Source organism: Zonotrichia albicollis, chromosome 35 (assembly GCF_047830755.1).
Source record: "Zonotrichia albicollis isolate bZonAlb1 chromosome 35, bZonAlb1.hap1, whole genome shotgun sequence".
In the NCBI taxonomy this organism is placed as follows: Eukaryota; Metazoa; Chordata; class Aves; order Passeriformes; family Passerellidae; genus Zonotrichia; species Zonotrichia albicollis.
Genome location: NC_133853.1, coordinates 2,588,648 through 2,610,341, shown reverse-complemented (window position 1 = coordinate 2,610,341; position 21,694 = coordinate 2,588,648). Strand labels below are relative to the sequence as shown.

General features: G+C 53.5%; 1 protein-coding gene across 1 annotated transcript; it reads right to left on the bottom strand.

Annotated features, from left to right (window-relative positions):
- Positions 1-3,742: 3,742 nt before the first annotated feature.
- LOC141726464 (myosin-binding protein C, fast-type-like) lies at positions 3,743-21,630 on the bottom strand. Its single transcript, XM_074531367.1, has 7 exons — positions 21,603-21,630; positions 20,872-21,001; positions 16,570-16,655; positions 14,816-14,948; positions 6,733-6,857; positions 5,402-5,520; positions 3,743-3,769 (listed from the first exon to the last, which is right to left on the bottom strand). Exons 1-7 carry the CDS (start codon positions 21,628-21,630, stop codon positions 3,743-3,745), a joined length of 648 nt encoding a protein of 215 aa, XP_074387468.1.
- Positions 21,631-21,694: the final 64 nt, after the last annotated feature.

The window sequence follows — 21,694 nt, the reverse complement described above, 5'->3', positions numbered from 1 at the left end:
TCTGTCCTAGGCATGGATTTGCTTGAAAATGTAGAAGCAAGAGTTCCGTTTAGAGAAAGAAAACTTCAGTGGAAGGTACCTGAAGACAAATGGGCAGTTTTAGCAGTAGGACTGACAATTGACACAAGACCAACAAAGAAGAAGAACTATTTAGAGCAAGTATTGAATCAGTTATACCCAAGAGTATGGGATACTGATAGCCCAGGAAAATCAAAACGAGCAGACCCTATGAAAATTGACTTACACACAAGAGTTGAGCCAGTAGTCAGAAAGCAATACCCTTGAAGATTAGAAGCTAGGAAAGAAATAGATCCAACAATCGATAAATTCCTGACATCAGGATTATTGGAAGAATGGAAGTCAAAATTGAGTACTGCTAGATTAGCAATAAAGAAACCTAATGGAACTTAGAGACTAGTGCCAGATTTCCAGGCAATTAATGGTTTATACCTTACTAGTTTACTAGCTAAACTTGGAGATGATTTTATTTGGTGCGGGGAAGGTCCATGGGCAGGTGCAGTCGAGAGCCGCTCCCTCTTGGTCTGAGAGACCAGCTCTCCCAGGCCACCTTGCTGCCAGGCCCGGAGGTTTTGATGTGCGCTCGACCGGCAGCCGAAGGAGGGCTCTTGACACCGTGTCTGATGCATCAGGGTTTACTGAAGGTAGGTCAGAGGGTGCAGGTTGGGTGAGGGTGAGAAGAGGGACAGGAAGAGGCAGGAGCACAAGCACTGTAACATGACACATAAGGCACCTGCAAGCCGCTGGGGAAGCCTCAAGTCTGCTCAGTGAGCCACGTGTGCCCTCAGCATTGGGACAGCCACCTTTCCCTCAGTGAGCCTCCCATCCCAGGGTCAGCAAATGAAGAGGCACCAGGCATGCTGCAGGTGACTCAGAGCAAGTGCAGTGGGTCATGGTGGCCAGGGGCCAGAAGCAGGCAGAAAGCCAACGGGGCTGGGGAAAAGGCTCTGCTCTGCTTACAGCATAGGCTGAGGGCTAGGAGAGCTCCATTTCCCCCTTGAGATGTTGGAGTCGGGGCCTTTCACCCTCCTGATAGGGCTGCCCCTGGCTGCAGGCAGCCAAAGGAGTACGACGACACAAGGCCGAGAGCAGCAAAGCAAAGAGCCAGCCGTGCACAGCACAGGGAGGTGGCCCAGTGCAAAGCCAGCGTGGCACCCTGCAGGTGCCTGCTGCACTCTCATGTGTCCCTGCCTTGGGAAGGACAGGAATGCCCGTGGTCCAGGAGGGCCTTTCTGTGGCCCCTGTGGGCTCAAAGCTGCTGCTCTTCTGGCTCAATGGGGCCTAAAGCCACAGAGCTCGGCCTCCCCCACAGCAACAGGAACAAGACTTGGATATCAGACGGTGGAGATCAATGCCTAAGCCTGAGGGGCGGGGGCCTCCAGTCTGGAGCCCAGGGAGGGCACATGCCCAGCCCCACAACAGCTGGCCTCACGGCCCTGAAAGGCCAGGACCAGGGTTCCACGCCTGATTCCAGGGGGTCCCTCCAACCCGGCCACCGACCTGGAAGCGCCAGAGCAGCCGGCTGTCGGGATCAAGGCGGCTGCCAGGGGGCTTATGGCTTCTGGCCTCTGCCAGCCCGTTGCTCAGGGCTTAGCAGTGCCTCAGCCCCTCAGGGTCTCCCCAAGCTTGCCGGCAGCAGCGCCGCAGCCCCACAGCAGCTCCAGAGGAGCCCCATCCAGAGGCACCTGGGAGCCCTCAGCAACACAGCCAGCAGCACATGGGCAGGAGGACACAGATGGCCCTTCCTCCCCGGCACAGGGCTTGTGGCCATTGCCAGGCACCGCTCCGGCAGGGATCCCCGCAGCTCCGGCCCCAGCCCAGCCGCTCTGTCGGCAGCACAAAGGCTTCAGCAGAACCATCAAAGGCCAAGGGGCTTCTGGCCATTTTCCCTGCAACACTGCACTCCTGGACAGCTGGCTGAGCACAAGCACCCTTTTCCCCCTCTCCCCCTGTGCCCTACAGACCCCGTGCAGGAAAAGAAAGATGCTGGGACTCTGTGTATTGTAAGATATTCTATTCTATTCTATTCTACAATATTCTATACTCAACAAAAACGAAAATACAAACAGAAAAATCTTGAAGAAGAAACAGAAAATCCCTGCTGGCTTAAATGGCCCCAGCAGACAGAGTCTTTCAGATCATCTCTCTGTGGAGCTCCAGCAGAAGAGCACGGCAGTGCTGCACAGACGAGGCCGTTTCCTCCATGCACTGCGGAATCGATCTCGCAGCTTACGCCATGGGGAGTAGGGAGCTCTCTGTACGGCCCGGAGAACTAAACAAAATTCAACGGCAGCATCTCTGACTGCAGGACTGCTGTCACGTGCCATTTCTTCAAGGGCTGCAAGAGAGTGGAAAAGAGGCAAGGTCGGATCCCGCATGTGCAGGGAGCCGAGGAGAGCCCCTGCCGGCGCTATCCCGGCCGGCTCTTGCCATGGCCCGCAGGGAGAAGGGACAAGGTGCTGGCCACGAATGCCACACGTGGCCCTGAAATCTCTGTGTGCCCTGTCGACGGGAGCAGAGCCCTCCGCAGCCGGGGCAGGGCTTGCAGCTGCCCCCTGCAGCCCCCGCGGTCAGCCGGCTGCCCTCACACACTCACCACTGCAGATCAGCTGCAGCTCTTGCTGCTGCCCCCTCAGGTGCCGCCCGGCCATGCCTGTGAACACAGAGCCTGTCACGGCCCCAGCGGCACAGCTCCCTGCCAGCGGCGCTGCCGGCGCTGCGGCCACACGGGCTGCTGGCCCGGCAGGGCTCAGCCCGGCCCTTGCCGCACGCTGCCGCCCCAGGGCACGGCTGCCAGAGGGCGGCAGCAGCAATGCCCAGGCCAGGCGGGGCTCCACGGCACCGGGCCCGGCTGGCGCTGCCGGGGCAGCAGGCGGGGCCGGGGCCGAGCTGCGGCGGGCCGGGGAGGGAGCCCGGGCTCGGGACTCACCCATGAACCTGACGGCCGCCTCTCGCAGGGACTCCTGGGGGCTCTGCAGGTAGCGCAGGGCCTGGCGCAGCTGCTCGGCCGCTCGGCTCCTGTCCTGTGCCAGCTGCAGAGAGCGGCAGGAGGGAAGGGTTGGCGCGGGCTCAGCCCCTGGGCGGGGCGCTGCCTGCGCCCAGCGCCGGCCTCCCCTGGCCGCACAGCCCTGAGGCGCCGCCAACAGCCTCTGGCCAAGGGCTCCCGAGGGCAGGGGGCAGAGGGCCGGCTGCTGCCCGGGGAGCCGCGGTGCCGCGCCGCAGCCCCGCCGGGCCCGGACTCCCAGGGCACCCGAGTCGGGCCTGCGGGAGCCTGCGGGAGAAGAGCCCGCGCGACCTCTGGGTGCAGCAGCGGGCACAGCTGCCACTCCCCCACACTGAGCGCCGCCCTCAGGGACCTTGGCCGTGCTGAGACTGGGAGTTCTCGGCTGCTCTTACCAGGCACTCGCCAATGCTCTGATCCACGTCTAGCATTTGTTGGATATCCGTCCTCTTCAGGAATCTGGCTGAGGAATGCAGCGTTTCCCGGGAGGCCTGGAGAGCAACAGAGACGCACAGATGGCCCCACAGTCCAGGGCACAGGCTGAAGGAGGCTGCAGCCTGCAAGGTGCCGGGGCAGGAGGCAGCCCAAGCCCCTGCCAGGGGGACAGCAGCTGGCCACAAGTGCTCACCTCAGCAACAATCTGATTCTCATCATGGCAGTGGAAGTAGAGAGGGAGCAGGCTCTGGCGCACGTGGGACTTGAGGGCCTTTCTTCCCTCTTCTGTTAATAAGTCCAGCATCTCTTGAAAGCCTGCAAAACGGGGTGGACATGGGGTCAGGTGGACATGGACATGGGGTGGGCACAAGGTGGACATGGAGTGGAGATGGAGATGGTGGAGATGATGGAGAAGAAGATGGAGATGGAGTGGACATGGGGTGGACATGGAGTGGAGATGGACATGAACATGGGATGGACATGGAGATGGACACCAGGTGGGTGTGGAGATGGACATGGGGTGGACACCAGGTGGACGTTGGGTGGGCGTGCAGTGGGTGTGTGGTGGACATGGGGTGGACATGGAATGGAGATGCAGTGGAGATGGAGATGGACATGGAGATGGACACGGGGTGGACACCAGGTGGATTTGGGGTGGACATGAAGTGGACATGGGGGGAATGCGGAGATGGACACGGGGTGGGCATGGGGTCAGGTGGACATGAACACGGGATGGACATGGAGATGGACACCAGGTGGGTGTGGAGATGGACATGGAGTGGATTTGGGGTGGACACCAGGTGGATACAAGGTGGACACGGGTGGACATGAGGTGGACATGGGGTGGATTTGGAGTGGAGATGGAGGTGGACACAGAGTGGACATGGAGATGGACATGGAGTGGATACCAGGTGGGTGTGGAGATGGACATGGGGTGGACACAAGGTGGACATGGGGTGGACACCAGGTGGGCACAGGGTGAACATAGAGTGGATTTGGGGTGGGCACCAGGTGGGTGTGGAGATGGACATGGAGATGGACATGGAGATGGACATGGAGATGGACATGGAGTGGACTACAGGTGGACAGAGGGTGGACATGGGGTGGACACGGGGATGGACATGGGGTGGATATGGGGTGGGTGTGGAGATGGACATAGAGTGGACACAGGGTGGACATGGAGGTGGACATGAGGTGGGTGTGGAGATGAACATGGAGATGGACGTGGGGTGGGCACCAGGTGGGTGTGGAGATGGACATGAGGTGGACACGGGGATGGACATGAGGTGGATTTGGGGTGGGCGTGGAGATGGACGCAAGGTGGACAGGGGGTGGACATGGAGATGGACATGGATGGATGCACAGACACAGGTTGGACACACGGACAGTGTGGATGGACACAGGATGGACACAGGATGGACAGATGGACACAGGATGGACACAGGGACACAGGACAGTGTGGATGGCTACAGGATGGCCACAGGGATGGACAGACGGACACAGGATGGACACAGGATGGACACATGGACACAGGATGGACTAAGGACAGTGTGGATGGACAGACGGACACAGGATGGACACAGGGACACAGGACAGTGTGAATGGACACAGAATGGACAGATGGACACAGGATGGACACAGGATGGACACAGGGATGGACAGACAGACACAGGATGGACATATGGACACATGGACAGTGTGGATGGACACAGGATGGGCACAGGATGGACATAGGATGGACGGACGGACACAGGATGGACACAGGACAGTGTGGATGGACACAGGATGGACAGACGGACACAGGATGGACATATGGACACATGGACAGTGTGGATGGACACAGGATGGGCACATGACCACACGGATGAACACTTGGATGGCCACAGGGACACAGGACAGTGTGGATGGACACACTGATGGACACACGGACAGTGTGGACGGACAGACAGCCGGCCTGTACCACATGACCTGCGTGCCCTCCTCGGACACCTCGGCCTCCAGCACCACGCGCTCGCCCACCACCACCTGCTGGTCCTCAGGGCCCTTCATGATGGTCACCGGCGGCTCTGCGGGACAGACGGACAGGTGAGGGACAGACACACGGACAGGTGAGGGACGGACACACGGACAGGTGAGGGACAGACACACGGACAGGTGAGGGTCACAGGTGAGAGGGGACAACAGCGGACAGGTGAGGGGACACCACCCTGTGGTTCTTGAGGCCCTTCACGATGGTCACTGGTGGCTCTGGGACAGACGGACACACGGACAGGTGAGGGATGGACACACGGACAGGCGAGGGACGGACACACGGACAGGCGAGGGACGGACACAGGGACAGGTGAGGGGACACCACCCTCTGGTTCTTGAGGCCCTTCACGATGGTCACTGGTGGCTCTGGGACAGACACACGGACAGGTGAGGGACGGACACACGGACAGGTGAGGGGACAGCGGACAGGTGAGGGGACAGGTGAGGTGACACCACCCTCTGGTTCTTGAGGCCCTTCACGATGGTCACTGGTGGCTCTGGGACAGATGGACACACGGACAGGTGAGGGGACAGACGAGGGGACACCACCTGCTGGTCCTCAGGGCCCTTCCCAATGGTCACCGGTGCCCCCAGGTGCCCACTCAGGTACCCCCCAGGTGCCCCCAGGTGCCCCCAGGTGCCTCCGTGGGCACCTCCAAGACCCCCAAAACCCCTCCCAGATGCCCTCAGGTGCCCACAGGTGCCTCAAACCCCCTCCAGGTGCCCCCAGAACCCCCCCAAAACCCCCCAGGTGCCCCCAGAACCTCCATGGGCACCTCCAAGACCCCCAAAACCCCACCCAGGTGCCCCCAGGACTCCCCAAAACCTCCACAGGTGCCCTCAAACTCCACCCAGGTGCCCCAGGTGCCCCCCAGCTACCCAGGTGTGCCCCCCAGGTGCCCCTCAGGCACCTCAAACCCTCCCCAGGTACCTCCATGGGCACCTCCAAGACCTCCAAAACCCCACCCAGGTACCCAGTTGTGCCCCCCAGGTCCCTCCAGGTGTCCCCCAGGTACCCAGGTGTGCCCCCCAGGTGCCCCCAGGTACCCCCCAGGTACCCAGGTGTGCCCCCCAGGTGCCCCCAGGTACCTCAGGTACCCCAGGTGCCCCCCAGGTACCCAGGTGCCCCCAGACACCCCCCAAAACCCCACCCAGGTACCCCAGGTGTGCCCCCCAGGTGCCCCCCAGGTGCCCCCCAGGTACCCAGGTGTGCCCCCCAGGTGCCCCCCGGGTGCCCCCGTGCCCACCTTTGACGAAGACCTCGGTGAAGCTCTTCTCGTCGTTGACCCGGCACTCGTAGGCGGCGTCATCGGCCAGCGAGCACTTGTTGATGGTGAGGATGCGCTTGAGGCCCACGTTCTCAATCACGTACCTGGCAACGGGCACACCTGGGCACACACCTGGGGGCACCTGGGGGCACCTGAGACCCTCCCTGGTGCACCTGGGCACACACCTGGGGGCACCTGGGGGCACCTGAGAACCTCCCTGGTACACCTGGGGGCACCTAGGGACACACCTGCGCACACCTGGGCACACCTGGACACACCTGGGGGCACCTGGGCACACCTGGGCACACACCTGGGCACACCTGGATGCACCTGAACACACCTGTGCCCACCTGGCGATCTCTGTGGACAGCTAGGGACACCTGAGGGGCACCTGGGCACACCTTGGACACACCTGGGGTCACCTGTGCCCACCTGGGGCACACCTGGATGCACCTGGACACACCTGGGGATGCCTGGACCCACCTGGAACTGTCTGGGGAAACCTGAGGGATACCTGGGCACACCTGGGCATGCCTAGAGGCACACCTGGGGGGCACCTGTGCCACACCTGTACCCACCTGGACACACCTGGGCACACATGGGGACACCGGGGCAGTTCCTGGGGACACCTGTGCAATACCTGGGCATACCTGTGACCACCTGTGCCCACCTGGGCACACCTGGACACACCTATGCCATACCTGGGGCACCCCTGTGCCCACCTGGGGAGTTTCTGGGGACACCTGTGCAATACCTGGGCATACCTGTGCTCACCTGAGGGCACTCCTTTGTGTCCACCTGGAAACACCTCTGCCACACCTGAGGACACACCTGGGGGCACCTCTTCCCACCTGGGGCTTCCTGGGGACACCTGGAGCACACCTGGACACAATCCTGGGAGTGTCTGGGGACACCTGGGCACACCTGTGCCCACCTGGGGCACACCTGGGGGTACCTGGGGCACACCTGGGGCACACCTGGGCACTCCTGGGCACACCTGTGCCTACCTGGGGGTACCTGGGGACACACCTGTGCCCACCTGGACACACCTATGCCATACCTGGGGTACACCTGGACACCCCTGAGGGCCACCTGTGCCCACCTGGGGCACACCTGGGGACACCTGAGGGACGCCTGAGAACACCTGTGTCTACCTGTGCCCACCTGGACATACCTGGGGACACCTGTACCCACCTGAGCCACATCTGAGCACACCTGGGGGTACCTGTGCCCACCTGTGCCCACCTGGAGCACACTTGGGGCACACCTGGACACACCTGGGGGTACCTGGGTGTCCAGGTTTAGAGCAAGTTTGGGGAAGAATCCCCCCAAAGGAGCTCCGGTGGGAAAAGCAGATCCAATCGGCCCCTCCCCCCTCAACTGGTCCGGGAGGAAAGAAAAATACCTCCTTGGAGAAAGGTGGAAAAAACCCCCTGTTTATTAAACAATAAGACCAAAACAGTATCAAAACAATGAGACCCCTTGCCACTCTAAAAGAGATGACAAACTGAGAAAACCCTGGGTTCAAGCAGCAGCTCACTCAGTCTCTGATCAGTCTCTCAGTGCTGGAATTGTCGCAGGCCAGGGCCAGCCCGGTGGGCCACAGCTGCAGCTGCCGGTGCTCTCCTGGGTGTTCAGTCCAGAGCAGTTCCAAGAGGTCCAAGGAAAAGGGAAAAAAAACCAGTCCAGGGAACTTCTTTGCCTCAGCTAGCTAACACTAACTAAAAAGCAAAAGAAGAGCTCTCTGTCCCGCTGTCTGTCCGCAGACAACACAGTCAGGAGCAGGAATGTGGAGGAGTGAGTGCAGTGTCTGAAAAACAAAACTGCGCGCTTCTTCTCTCTCCCCCTTCACTCTCTGTAACACTCTTAAAGGTACAAAACTTATTATTATTCAACATAAACAGAATGAGACGATTGGGGATAAAAGCATCATATAGTCAACCCAGGACATTCCACCCCTTATCCCCATATCGTCTGCTTACTACTAAAACTAATATAAATTCTAACTCTACAAGTACATACATGATACATCCATTATACAACTATACACAGACAATGGTAATAACATTCAGGAAACAGTGATATTTATACAGGTTTTATGCAACAATCAGGTCTCCCTGAGGTACACATCGTGTTCTTCCATCTTTTTGCATTATCCACCACGTGCAACCTGGTCCCTGAGCAAAGACAACCCCACGAATGGGTTTGTCTGTACTCGAGGCAGAATTGATCCACACAGTCTTCCCTAACAAACCTCTGACATGTACCACTGGGACTTTGTCTCCATCTACTCTCTGCAAAGGCTCAGATTGGGCAGGGCCGACTCGGTTAGTAGAGCCTCGGGTGTTAACTAACCAGGTGGCTTTTGCCAGATGCTGATCCCAGTTCTTGAAAGATCCCCCACCTAATGCTTTCATCGTGGTTTTTAACAGTCCATTGTACCTCTCCACTTTGCCTGCAGCTGGTGCATGGTAGGGGATATGGTACACCCACTCAATGCCATGTTCCCTAGCCCAGGTGTTGACAAGGCTGTTCTTGAAATGAGTCCCATTGTCTGACTCAATCCTCTCAGGGGTGCCATGTCTCCACAGAACTTGCTTTTCCAGGCCCAGGATGGTGTTCCGGGCTGTAGCATGAGGCACAGGGTAGGTTTCCAACCATCCAGTGGTGGCCTCCACCATGGTCAGCACGTAGCGCTTGCCCTGGCGTGTCTGGGGCAGTGTGATGCAGTCAATCTGCCAGGTCTCCCCATACTTGTACTTGGACCACCGCCCACCGTACCAGAGGGGCTTCAGTCGCTTGGCCTGCTTGATGGCGGCACACGTCTCACAGTCATGGATAACCTGAGAGATACTGTCCATGGTTAGATCCACCCCTCGGTCTTGTGCCCACTTATAGGTGGCATCTCTGCCCTGGTGGCCTGAGGCATCATGGGCCCACCAAGCTAAGAATAACTCTCCTTTATGTTCCCAATCTAGGTCTATTTTGGACACCCCTATCTTTGCGGCTTGGTCTACCTGATCATTGTTTTGGTGCTCCTCATTAGCCCTTCTCTTGGGTACATGGGCATCTACATGGCGGACCTTCACAGGCAGCTTCCCTACCCTGGTAGCAATGTCTTTCCACTCTTCAGCAGCCCAAATTGGCTTTCCTCTACGTTGCCAGTTAGCCTTTTTCCACCTCTCCAGCCATCCCCACAGAGCATTGGCTACCATCCATGAATCAGTATAAAGGTAGAGCTTTGGCCACTTCTCTCTCTCAGCAATGTCCAGGGCCAGTTGAACAGCTTTGAGTTCAGCAAGTTGGCTTGATCCACCTTCTCCTTCAGTGGCCTCTGCCACCTGCCGTGTGGGGCTCCATACAGCTGCTTTCCACTTCCGGTTCATTCCCACAATGCGGCACGACCCATCAGTAAAGAGAGCGTATTGTGTATCTTCTGCTGGCAGTTGGTTGTATGGTGGAGCTTCTTCAGCTCATGTCTCTTCTTGTTCCCCTTCATCAGAGAGACCAAAGTTTTCACCTTCGGGCCAATTTGTAATGACCTCCAAAATCCCAGGGCGATTCAGTTTACCTATATGGGCGCGCTGAGTGATGAGAGCAATCCACTTGCTCCATGTAGCACTGGTGGCATGGTGAGTGGAAGGAACCTTGCCTTTGAACATCCACCCCAGCACGGGTAGTCGGGGTGCCAGGAGGAGTTGTGCTTCAGTGCCTATTACCTCCGAAGCAGCCTGGACTCCTTCATAGGCAGCCAGGATTTCTTTCTCTGTTGGAGTATAGTTGGCTTCAGACCCTCTGTAGCTTCGACTCCAAAATCCCAGTGGTCGACCCCGAGTCTCCTCAGGCACCTTCTGCCAAAGGCTCCAGGACAAGCCATGGTTCCCGGCTGCAGAGTAGAGCACATTCTTCACCTCTGGTCCTGTCCTGACTTGGCCAAGGGCTACTGCATGAGCAATCTCCTGCTTGATCTGGGCAAAGGCTTGTTGCTGCTCTGGGCCCCAGTGGAAAGTGTTCTTCTTACGGGTGACCAGGTAGAGAGGGCTCACGATCTGACTGTACTCAGGAATATGCATCCTCCAAAAACCTATTGCACCCAAGAAAGCTTGTGTCTCTTTCTTATTGGTGAGTGGAGACATTGCTGTGATCTTGTTGATGACATCGGTGGGAATCTGACGCCGTCCGTCTTGCCACTTCACTCCCAGAAACTGGATCTCTTGAGCAGGTCCCTTGACTTTGTTCTTCTTGATGGCGAAGCCAGCTTTTAGGAGAATCTGGATAATTTTCTCCCCTTTCTCGAACACCTCTGCTGCTGTCTTCCCCCACACAATGATGTCATCAATATATTGCAGATGTTCTGGAGCCTCACCCTTTTCCAGTGCAGCCTGGATCAGTCCATGGCAGATGGTGGGGCTGTGCTTCCACCCCTGGGGCAATCGGTTCCAGGTGTACTGCACGCCTCTCCAGGTGAAAGCAAACTGAGGCCTGCATTCTGCTGCCAGAGGAATGGAGAAAAATGCATTGGCAATGTCTATAGTGGCGTACCACCTTGCTGCCTTGGACTCCAGCTCGTACTGGAGTTCCAGCATGTCCGGCACAGCAGCGCTCACGGGTGGGGTCACTTCATTCAATGCACGATAGTCCACAGTCAATCTCCATTCTCCTTCAGATTTTCGCACAGGCCAGATGGGGCTGTTGAAGGGTGAGTGGGTCTTGCTGACCACCCCTTGGCTCTCCAGCTCTCGGATCATCTTATGGATGGGGATCACAGCATCTCGATTCGTTCGGTACTGTCGGCGGTGCACTGTTGAGGTGGCAATTGGCACTCGTTGCTCTTCCACCTTCAGGAGACCTACTGCAGATGGGCTGTCTGACAGTCCAGGCAAGCTGTTCAACTGCTTGACACCCTCTGTCTTTACAGCGGCTATTCCAAATGCCCATCTGAGTCCCTTTGGGTCTTTGAAATACCCACTTCGAAGGTAGTCTATGCCCAAAATACATGGGGCCTCTGGGCCAGTCACAATAGAGTGTTTCTTCCACTCATTTCCAGTCAGGCTCACCTCAGCTTCTACCAAAGTAAAATCCTGTGATCCCCCTGTCACACCAGCAATAGAAACAGACTCTGTCCCCACATGTCTTGATGGGATTAATGTGCATTGTGCACCAGTGTCAACCAAAGCTTTGTATTCTTGTGGTTCATATGTGCCAGGCCAACGAATCCACACAGTCCAAAAAACACGGTTTTCCCTGGCCTCTACCTGGCTAGAGGCAGGGCCCCTCTAAGCCTGGTTATCCTTCTTTCCCTGGGCATATGTCTTGGAGGTTCCTTCAAGGGGATCAAAAATATTGTCATTATCATCATATGTGACAGTTCGGTTACTGGCCACTGGAGCTGCTTCCCTTTTGGAACTTCCTCTCTGAATCTTCAGTTGTCTCACCCGTTGTGCCAGAGCAGAGGTAGGTTGTCTATGCCATCTCCTCATGTCTTCTCCACAATCACGCAAATAGAACCACAGCTCAGCTCGTGGGATGTACCTTCTCTCGCCGTCTGGGGAACGTCTGCGTTGGGTACCAGAACCTCTGATCTGCACTGCCGAGATTTGGAGAAAGCTCTCTTTAATCTCCTCCCTCAGTTTCTTGTGACCCTCCTCTATCTTGTCCTCTAATTTTTGAAGACGTGTTTCCACCGCTGCGATTCTGGCATGTGTTGGGCCATGTACAGCATCTGCATATGCTCGGAGCTTCCTTGCCATGTCAAGCACAGTCTCACCCCTCTCATCCCTCTTCATGATGGCTAAGGCAGAGGCATATTCTTGTGGCCCAAGTCGTACGAGTTTTCGCCACATCACAGACGTGCATGGTACTAAGTCTGGGTTCCTAGTTGTTACATCATCTGAGAAGATAATCTCAACCACGGCCATTTCTCTCAGGCGTTGGATCCCTTGCTCTATTGTCTTCCACTGAGTCTGCTGCATATAGAGATCGTCTGCACACAGGTATCTTTCTGCTACACTTCTTAGGACCCGTTCCCAGAGGCTCTGAGAGTTAGCCCCCCTCATCATTCCTTGGTCTATGACAGTATCCTGTGACAGGGATCCCAAATGCCTGGCTTCAGTGCCATCCAAAACGGTAGCCTCGCCTGCAGCATCCCAGAGACGGACCAGCCAACTAATTATGGATTCATCAGACCTTCGAGTGTAATCCTTCCGTAGGCCACGAAGGTCCTTCAGGGAGAAGGACTCAGTATTGGCATCTGATCTTGCATCTGCTGCTTTGACTCCTGACTTTACGTCAGGGGGCACTGAGGTTCCTTCTCCTTCATCATCATCATCATCATCATCCACTGGTCGATTGGTCTTGGCTGTGCATTTCCCACTTCTAGTGCTGGTAGCAACAGCCATGGGTTTAGATGCTGGCTTCGAGCCTGGAGTGTTAGCTGCAGCCTGAGTCACCGGGACAGTTGCTGATTTATCTCCCTGCCCCCCTGCCTCTGTCTGCTGCCTGACAGTATCTAGCAGTGTGCGATAAGCATATGCCTGGGCCCAGCTCGCTGCAATGACCTTCCTCTCCTTAGGCTCATCCTGGTACTTCTCTTTCAGATATTTCCCCACCTCAGCTGGGTTCTGAATTTGTTCATGGGGAAAATCCCACACTATAGGGTCAGAGAATTCCTTCAGGATTTCGCCCATATCCTCCCATTTCCCACACCACTTAGGATTTTCCACACCAGGGTTTACTCCTGAGTCAGGGGTCTCATCAGCCCATCTAGAAATCTCAGCCCTCAATCTAGAGAAGCTGCAGACCATATAGAGAAGACTTACCAAATTAAATACCAGAAAGATGGTCTCTTTAACATTCAGGGGAAACTGAACATTCTCAAAAAGTGACATAACCGATCCAAAGGAGAAGAGGGAAAGGGAAGGCTGGAAAGTCTCATTCTTAGCTCCACCTCTAACAGACTGAGTATAGTTACTAATAAATTCCCAAAACATACCACTGGAATTGGGATGCAGGGTAGGATGAAGAAACCATAAACCATACATGCTGTAAACAGAGGTCAGTATCTTTTTGAACGCTTTATAAATCATTATCACCAGGGCCAGCACAACAGCTATTCCAATCCGTACCCCTCTACCGTAAAAATTACTTGTTAAGGACAATAATCCTAATGACCAGAAAGGTATTGAAACCTCAAAAAGGTCTAGAGCCCAGAGCCATACAGAGGCTTTCACAACCAGAGACATCAGGGGTCCAAGCATCATGTCTACTAACTGCTTTAGCAACAACAGACACACAATTAATAGGGCTTTTTTCCACATTTTCCAGCCGCGCGTTGGGCGCCAATTCATGTATTTGTCCAGGTTTAGAGCAAGTTTGGGGAAGAATCCCCCCAAAGGAGCTCCGGTGGGAAAAGCAGATCCAATCGGCCCCTCCCCCCTCAACTGGTCTGGGAGGAAAGAAAAATACCTCCTTGGAGAAAGGTGGAAAAAACCCCCTGTTTATTAAACAATAAGACCAAAACAGTATCAAAACAATGAGACCCCTTGCCACTCTAAAAGAGATGACAAACTGAGAAAACCCCGGGTTCAAGCAGCAGCTCACTCAGTCTCTGATCAGTCTCTCAGTGCTGGAATTGTCGCAGGCCAGGGCCAGCCCGGTGGGCCACAGCTGCAGCTGCCGGTGCTCTCCTGGGTGTTCAGTCCAGAGCAGTTCCAAGAGGTCCAAGGAAAAGGGAAAAAAAACCAGTCCAGGGAACTTCTTTGCCTCAGCTAGCTAACACTAACTAAAAAGCAAAAGAAGAGCTCTCTGTCCCGCTGTCTGTCCGCAGACAACACAGTCAGGAGCAGGAATGTGGAGGAGTGAGTGCAGTGTCTGAGAAACAAAACTGCGCGCTTCTTCTCTCTCCCCCTTCACTCTCTGTAACACTCTTAAAGGTACAAAACTTATTATTATTCAACATAAACAGAATGAGACGATTGGGGATAAGAGCATCATATAGTCAACCCAGGACACTGGGACACACCTGGGGCACACCTGTGCCCACCTGTGCCCAGCTGGCACTCACTTGTTGCTGGGCTTGATGAGCTGCCCGTTCTTGTACCACTTGAGGGGCAGGTCGGGGTTGCTGAGCTCCACCATCAGCCGGATCTTGTTGCCTTTGTCCACCTGGTAGGCGGGGTCCAGCTTCCGGATGAAGGCTGGGGGGGACAGGTGAGACCAGGTGACCCCAAAATTCCACCTGGAAACCTCAAAAAACCACCCGGGAACCCCAAAATTCCCCCTGGAAACCCCAAAGAACCAACTAGAAATCCCAAAATTCCACCTGAGAACACTCAAAAACCACCTAGGAACCCCAAAATTCCACCTGGAAACCCCAAAGAACCAACTAGAAATCCCAAAATTCCACCTGAGAACACTCAAAAACCACCCAGGAACCCCAAAATTCCACCTGGAAACCCCAAAGAACCACCTGAGAACCCCAAAGAACCACCTGAGAACCTCCAAAAACCCAAAATCCACAAGGAAATCCCAAAGATCATCTGGATGAAGGTTGGAGGTGGACAAGTGAGGTCAGGTGACCCCAAAAATCACCTGGGAACCTCAAAAAAACCACCCGGGAACCCCAAAATTCCACCTGAGAACCTCAAAGAACAACCCAGGAACCCCAAAATTCCACCTGTGAACCCCAAAAAAAACAACTACAAATCCCGAAATTCCACCTGAGAACACTCAAAAACCACCTGGGAACCCCAAAATTCCACCTGTGAACCCCAAAATTCCACCTGAGAACCCCAAAGAACCACCTGAGAACCTCAAAGAACCACCCAGGAACCCCCAAAAATCCAAAATCCCAAAGGTTCCTCAGGGGTCCAGCTACCGGATGAAGGCTGGGGGGGACAGGTGAGATGAGGTGACCCCAAAAAACCACCTGGAAACCTCAAAAAACCACCTGGGAACCCCAAAATTCCACCTGGGAACCCCAAAGAACCACCCAGGAACCCCAAAATTCCACCTCAGAACCCCAAAAAACCAACTAGAAATCCCAAAATTCCACCTGGGAACCTCAAAGAACCACCAAGGAACCTCAAGGAACCACCTGAGAACCTCCAAAAATCCAAAATCCTGAAGGTTCCTCAGGGGTCCAGCTACCGGATGAAGGCTGGGGGGGACAGGTGAGACCAGGTGACCCCAAAAAACCACCCGGGAACCTCAAAAACCATCCGGGAACCCCAAAATTCCACCTGGAAACCCCAAAATTCCACCTGGGAACCCCAAAATTCCACCTGGGAACCCCAAAGAACAACCCAGGAACCCCAAAATTCCACCTGGGAACCCCAAAAAACCAACAAGAAATCCCAAAATTCCACCTGAGAACGCTCGAAAACCACCCGGGAACCCCAAAATTCCACCTGGAAACCTCAAAAAACCACCTGGGAACCCCAAAGAACCACCTGAGAACCTCAAAGAACCACCCAGGAACCCCAAAATTCCACCTGGGAACCCCAAAATTCCACCTGAGAACCTCAAAGAACCACCCAGGAACCCCTAAAAATCACTGAAAATTTCTCCAATTTTCTCCAAAATTTCCATAAATTTCCATAAAATTTCCCCAAAATCCCCCTAATCCTCCCCAAACCCCCACCTTCGCTCTTCTTGGGCTCCACCTTGATCTTCTTGAGGTTCTCCCATCCTCCAAATCCCCCTTAGATCCCTCAAAAATCACCCAAAATGTCTCCAATTTTCTCTGAAATTTTCATAAATTTCCATAAATTTCCATAAATTTCCCCAAAATCCACCAAATCCTCCCCAAACTCCCACCTTCGCTCTTCTTGGGCTCCACCTTGATCTTCTTGAGGCGCTTCAGCCTCCCCTGTCCTCCAAACCTCCAAAATCCCCCAAAATTCCTTCAAAAATCGTCCAAAATGCTCCAAAATTCTCAAAAATTTCCATAAAATTTCCATAAATTTCCATAAATTTCCCCAAAATCCTCGGAATCCTCCCCAAACTCCCACCTTCGCTCTTCTTGGGCTCCACCTTGCTCTTGAGGTTCTTGAGCTCCTTTCACCCTCGAAATCCCCCCAAAATCCTCAAAAATCACCCAAAATTCTCCAGTTTTCTCCGAAATTTCCATAAAATTTCCACAAATTTCCATAAATTTCCCCAAAATCCTCGGAATCCTCCCCAAACCCTCACCTTCGCTCTTCTTGGGCTCCACCTTGATCTTCTTGAGGCGCTTCAGCCTCCCTCAAATCCCCCTTAGATCCCTCCAAAATCTCCCAAAATTCCTTCAAAATTCTCCAATTTTCTCCAGAATTTCCACAAAATTTCCATAAAATTTCCATATATTTCCATAAATTTCCATAAATTTTCCAAAATCCCCTGAATCCTCCCCAAACCCCCACCTTCGCTCTTCTTGGGCTCCACCTCGATCTTCTTGAGGCGCTTCAGCCTCCACCAAATCCCATCAAAATTCCCCCAAAATTTCTCAAATTTTCTCCGAAATTTCCATAAAATTTCCATAAATTTCCGGTTACCATGGGAACGGCGCGGAGGGAGGGATACTGAGTTTCCATGGCAACAGCAGCGCGGGGGGAGGAAGCTCAACCGTGGGAACAGCGGTGGGGGTGTTGAGCAGTTCCCATGGTAACGGGAACAGCGGCGAGGGAGAGGTGGATATTGGGGGAACGGCGGTTGCCATGGGAATGGGAGGTTTTTATGGCAATGGGAACAGCGAGGAGAGCGAGAATTCCCCCCCTCCCACCGGAAAAATGGGATCGAGGTGAAGGGACCCCAAAATGGGACCCCCCCACAAAAAATTGGCGTCCCAGGGGTGCGAAACCCCAAAAATTTGGGTTCCCAAGGGAGCGACACCCCCCCAAGTAAAAGAACCCCCCCCAAAAACCTGAGGTCCACCCCTCTGGAAAGAGACCCTGGAGTGCGACCCGCCCCTAAAATTTTGGGGACCCCCCCAAAGTTTGGGTTCCCAAGGGTGCGACCCCTCCCAAACATTTGGGAATTTAGGGATGCCTGCAAAAAAAAGAACCCAAAGGTGAGACCCCCTCCCAAAAATGGGGCTCCCCAAAATTTGGGGACCCTTCCCTAAAAAAGACGACCTTGGAGTGCAACCATCGCAGCCAAAATTTGGGGTCCCAAAGGCGTGACCCCCACCCCCCCGCCCCGGCCAAAAAAGGGACCATCCCACAAAATATTTGGACTATCCCAAAATTGGGATCCCAAGGGTGCAAGCTCCCCCAGAATTTGGGGACCCCCTCCCAAAATTGGGGTCCTAAGGGCCTGACCCCATCCCCCAAAAAATTGAGACACCCCCAAAAAAGGGTCCAAAATGGAACAAACCTGGGGGTCCCTCCCTGTGTGATTTTGGGAGGGACCAAGCAGGCCCCCCCAAATTCCCACAGAATCCACTGCAAGGATTTGCTTTGGCCGCGGCAGCATTAAGGAATCCAAGCACCCCAGGGATTTTTTTTTGGTAATTTTTCTCACATTTTCCCCTTTTTTACTCACGTTTCCCACCCTTTTCCCCTCAAGCTTCCAACCATTTTTCTTCTCACACCTCCCGCCCTTCTGTCCCTTCACATTTCCCATCATTTTTGGCCTCATGTTATTTGCATTTTTTCCCTTTATCTTTTACACCCATTTTTCCTCCTGTTTCCTGTCTTTTTTCCCCCTCATGTTTCATTCGCTTTTCTCCCCTCACGTTTTTCACCCTTTTTCCCCTCATGTTTCCTGCTTTTTTCTCCACCCACATTTTCCGTCTTTTCTCCCCTTGTTTCATACCTTTTCTTCTTCTCATTTCCCATCCTTTTCATTCAAGTTTACCATCCTTTTTGCCTTCAGTTTGGTGCGTTTTCTCCCCTCACGTTTCCCCCATTTTCTCCCCTCACGTTTCCCGCTCTTTTCTCCCCTCGCAGTTTCCTTCTTTTTCTCCCTTCACATTTCCCACCATTTCTCCCCTTTTGTTTCATACCTTTTCTTCCTCTCATTTCCCATCCTTTTCACTTGAATTTACTGTCCTTTTTGCCTTCCAATTCCCACTTTTTCCCCTCAGATTTCCTGCCCTTTTGGCCCCTCACGATCCCCACCATTTTGTCCCCTCACGTTTCCCGCTCTTTTCTCCCCTCATGTTTTCCACCCTTTTCCCCCCTCATGTTTCCCTTTTGTCCCCTTCTGTTTTGTACCTTTCCGTCCTTTAATTTCTGTCATTAAGCGAGTCCTTTTCACTCCAATTTACTTTCCTTTTTGCCTTCCATTTCCCACCTTTCTTTCCCCTCACATTTCCCCCCCTCCTTTTCTCCCCTCACGTTTCCCGCTCTTTTTCCCCTCATGGCTCCTTCCCCTTTCTCCCCCCATTTTTCCCACCATTTCTCTCCTTCTGTTTCATATCTTTTCTTCCTCTCATTTTCTGCCCTTTTCACTCAAGTTTACTGTCCTTTTCGCCTTCCAATTCTCATTTTTTCCCCTCAGATTTCCTGCCCTTTGGCCCTCGTGATCCCCACCATTTTGTCCCCTCACGTTTCCTGCTCTTTTCTCCCCTCACGTTTCCTTCCTTCATTCCTTCACATTTTCCACCCCTTTCTCCCTCACATTTCCTACCTTTTCTCCCCTTCTGTTTCCTATCTTTCCTTCCTTTCATTTCCCTCCTTTTCACTCCAGTTTACTTTCCTTTTTGAATTCCATTTCCCACCTTTTTTTCCCCTCATGTTTTCACCCCCTTTTTCTCCCCTCACATTTCCCCCCCTTTTTCCCCTCATGTTTCTCACAATTTCTCCTCTTCTGTTTCATGCCTTTTCTTCCTCTCATTTCTAAAGTTTATTGTCCTTTTTGCCTTCAATTTCCCCCCTTTTCTCCCCTCACATCCCCCCCACACCTTTTCCCCTCACATTTTCTTCCATTTTCTCCCCCTGATGTTTCCTGCCCTTTTTGCCCCTCATGTTTCCCACCATTTCTCCCCTTCTGTTTCATATCTTTTCTTTCTCTCATTTCCCATCCTTTTCACTAAAGTTTAATCTTTTTTTCGCCTTCATTTTCCAGCCTTTTTCTCCCCTCATATTTCCCGCCCTTTTCTCCCCTCACGTTCCCCACCATTTTGTCCCTCACATTTCCCACCCTTTCCTTCTCACTTTTCCCACCCATAATTCTCACTTTTTCCCCACCAAGTTCCTCTGCACCTTTATGGTGCACTCATTATCAATTCTGCAGTCAATTTAAGTAAGCTCGGTATTTCATTTAAAAAGGTTATATATATATATAATAGAACAACATATAATATAATATATTATAATATAATAGAACTACTACATATAATAGAACAACAACGTTTATTGGGGTTAATATATATATCAAACTACTACATATAATAGAACAACAACGTTTATTAGATTAATAACATAGTATATGTTCCTAATGTCTATATTCCTAATGTCTATATTCCTAATAATGTCTATATTCCTAATGTCTATATTCCTAATGTTTCTATTTTCGTAAAATTTGTAATATCTATTAATAATGTATATATGTTACTAGTATATTGATGTTAGTAACATATATAATCTATCTATCTTGTTTACTTATCTAAATTGTCTATCTAAACTAATAATAGATGTAGGGGGTTCAGAGTGGTCTGTGGCTGGGCTTGGATCTAACCACACCAACTCCTCCCCGAGGATTTCAGAGATCCAGAGATTCCAGAATCCGAGGATTCTTCTCTGTGGCCTGCAGTATTTTCAGAATATTTCAGATATTTCAGGTTCTGTGACACCAGCAGATGCGTCGGGGTCATGTGGCCACACCAGCTCTTCTTGCCTTCCTGCCCAAAGATGAACTTGGCTGAGGCCATCCAGAGGCATAAATCAGCTTTTTGTGTCTTGAGCGCCTTGAAAAGATGTTCCAGCAGCTTCCTCAGGACTAGAATCTGGATCTCTGCCCTCACTTTGACCGGTCGTGGCTGTGCCTTTGAGAGGGACCTTCAAACGCCAGGGCATTCTTCGCTTGATGATGACGACGACGACGACGATGACGATGACGACGACGAGGACGATGATGATTCAGCAGGTGTTGGAGTCCGTGCCCTGGCAAGGAAGGTCCCTCTCCGCTCAACGGCACCAGCGGCACAGTCCACGCAGGGACAATCCCGATTTGCGCCGATCCTTCAGAGCACTGAGGATCAGGCCGGTCTGAGCTGCCAATGCAGCGATGGAGGGATCCTTCTCTCGTGTTTCCATTAATCCAAGTTCTACAACAAAAATGGAGCCCAGATGAGGCCTTGTGGAAGCGTTTCCCTCCCTATTCTCTCCTCACATTTCCTGCCCTCAGTTTTTCTACCCTTTTCTCCCCTCACCTTTCCCTTTTCTCCCTCACACTCCTGCCTTTTTTTCCCTCATGTTTCCCTCCCTTTTCTCCCTCACATTCCTGCCTTTTTTTCCCTCACGTTTCCCTCCCTTTTCTCCCCTCATGTTCCCCACCATTTTCTCCCCTCACCTTTCCTGCCCTTTTCGCCCCTCATGCTTCTCTCCCTCTTTTTCCCCTCACGTTTCCCGCCATTTTCTCCCCTCACATTTCCCACCCTTTTATCCCCTCACATTTCCCTTTATTCCCCTCATAATAATCCCCCAAGGCTCCCCACTCACTCACCGGTGAGAAGCGCATCCATGGTTGCCTCATTCCGCCCTGCCAGGCGTCGTGCAGCCAGCCCTGGGCACAAAGCTCCATCAGCCCCTGCTCCTCACCAACATGGCCGCCCTGCCCTCCCCTCAGCAGCCCGGGGGTGGAACAAGGCAAGATGGCCCTGTGATGGCAGGGAAGGCACAAAAGGGATCCTGGGGACTGGGACTCACCTAAGAATCTGAGGGCCGCCTCTCGCATCGAGGCCTGAGGGCTCAGCAGATAGGGCTGGCTCTCCAGCACATATTGTTCAGCCCTGCTGCTG

Bases quoted from the DNA above. Each gene is read 5' to 3' on its own strand.
- LOC141726464 (XM_074531367.1), bottom strand. From the start codon at position 21,630: ATGCGAGAGGCGGCCCTCAGATTCTTAG. The intron at 14,949-16,569 runs GTGGGAGTTTGG...TGTCCCCCCCAG, and splicing joins GGAGCCCAAGAAGAGCGAAG to CCTTCATCCGGAAGCTGGAC. The intron at 5,521-6,732 runs GTGGGCACGGGG...TCTGTCCCGCAG, and splicing joins CACCGAGGTCTTCGTCAAAG to AGCCGCCGGTGACCATCATG.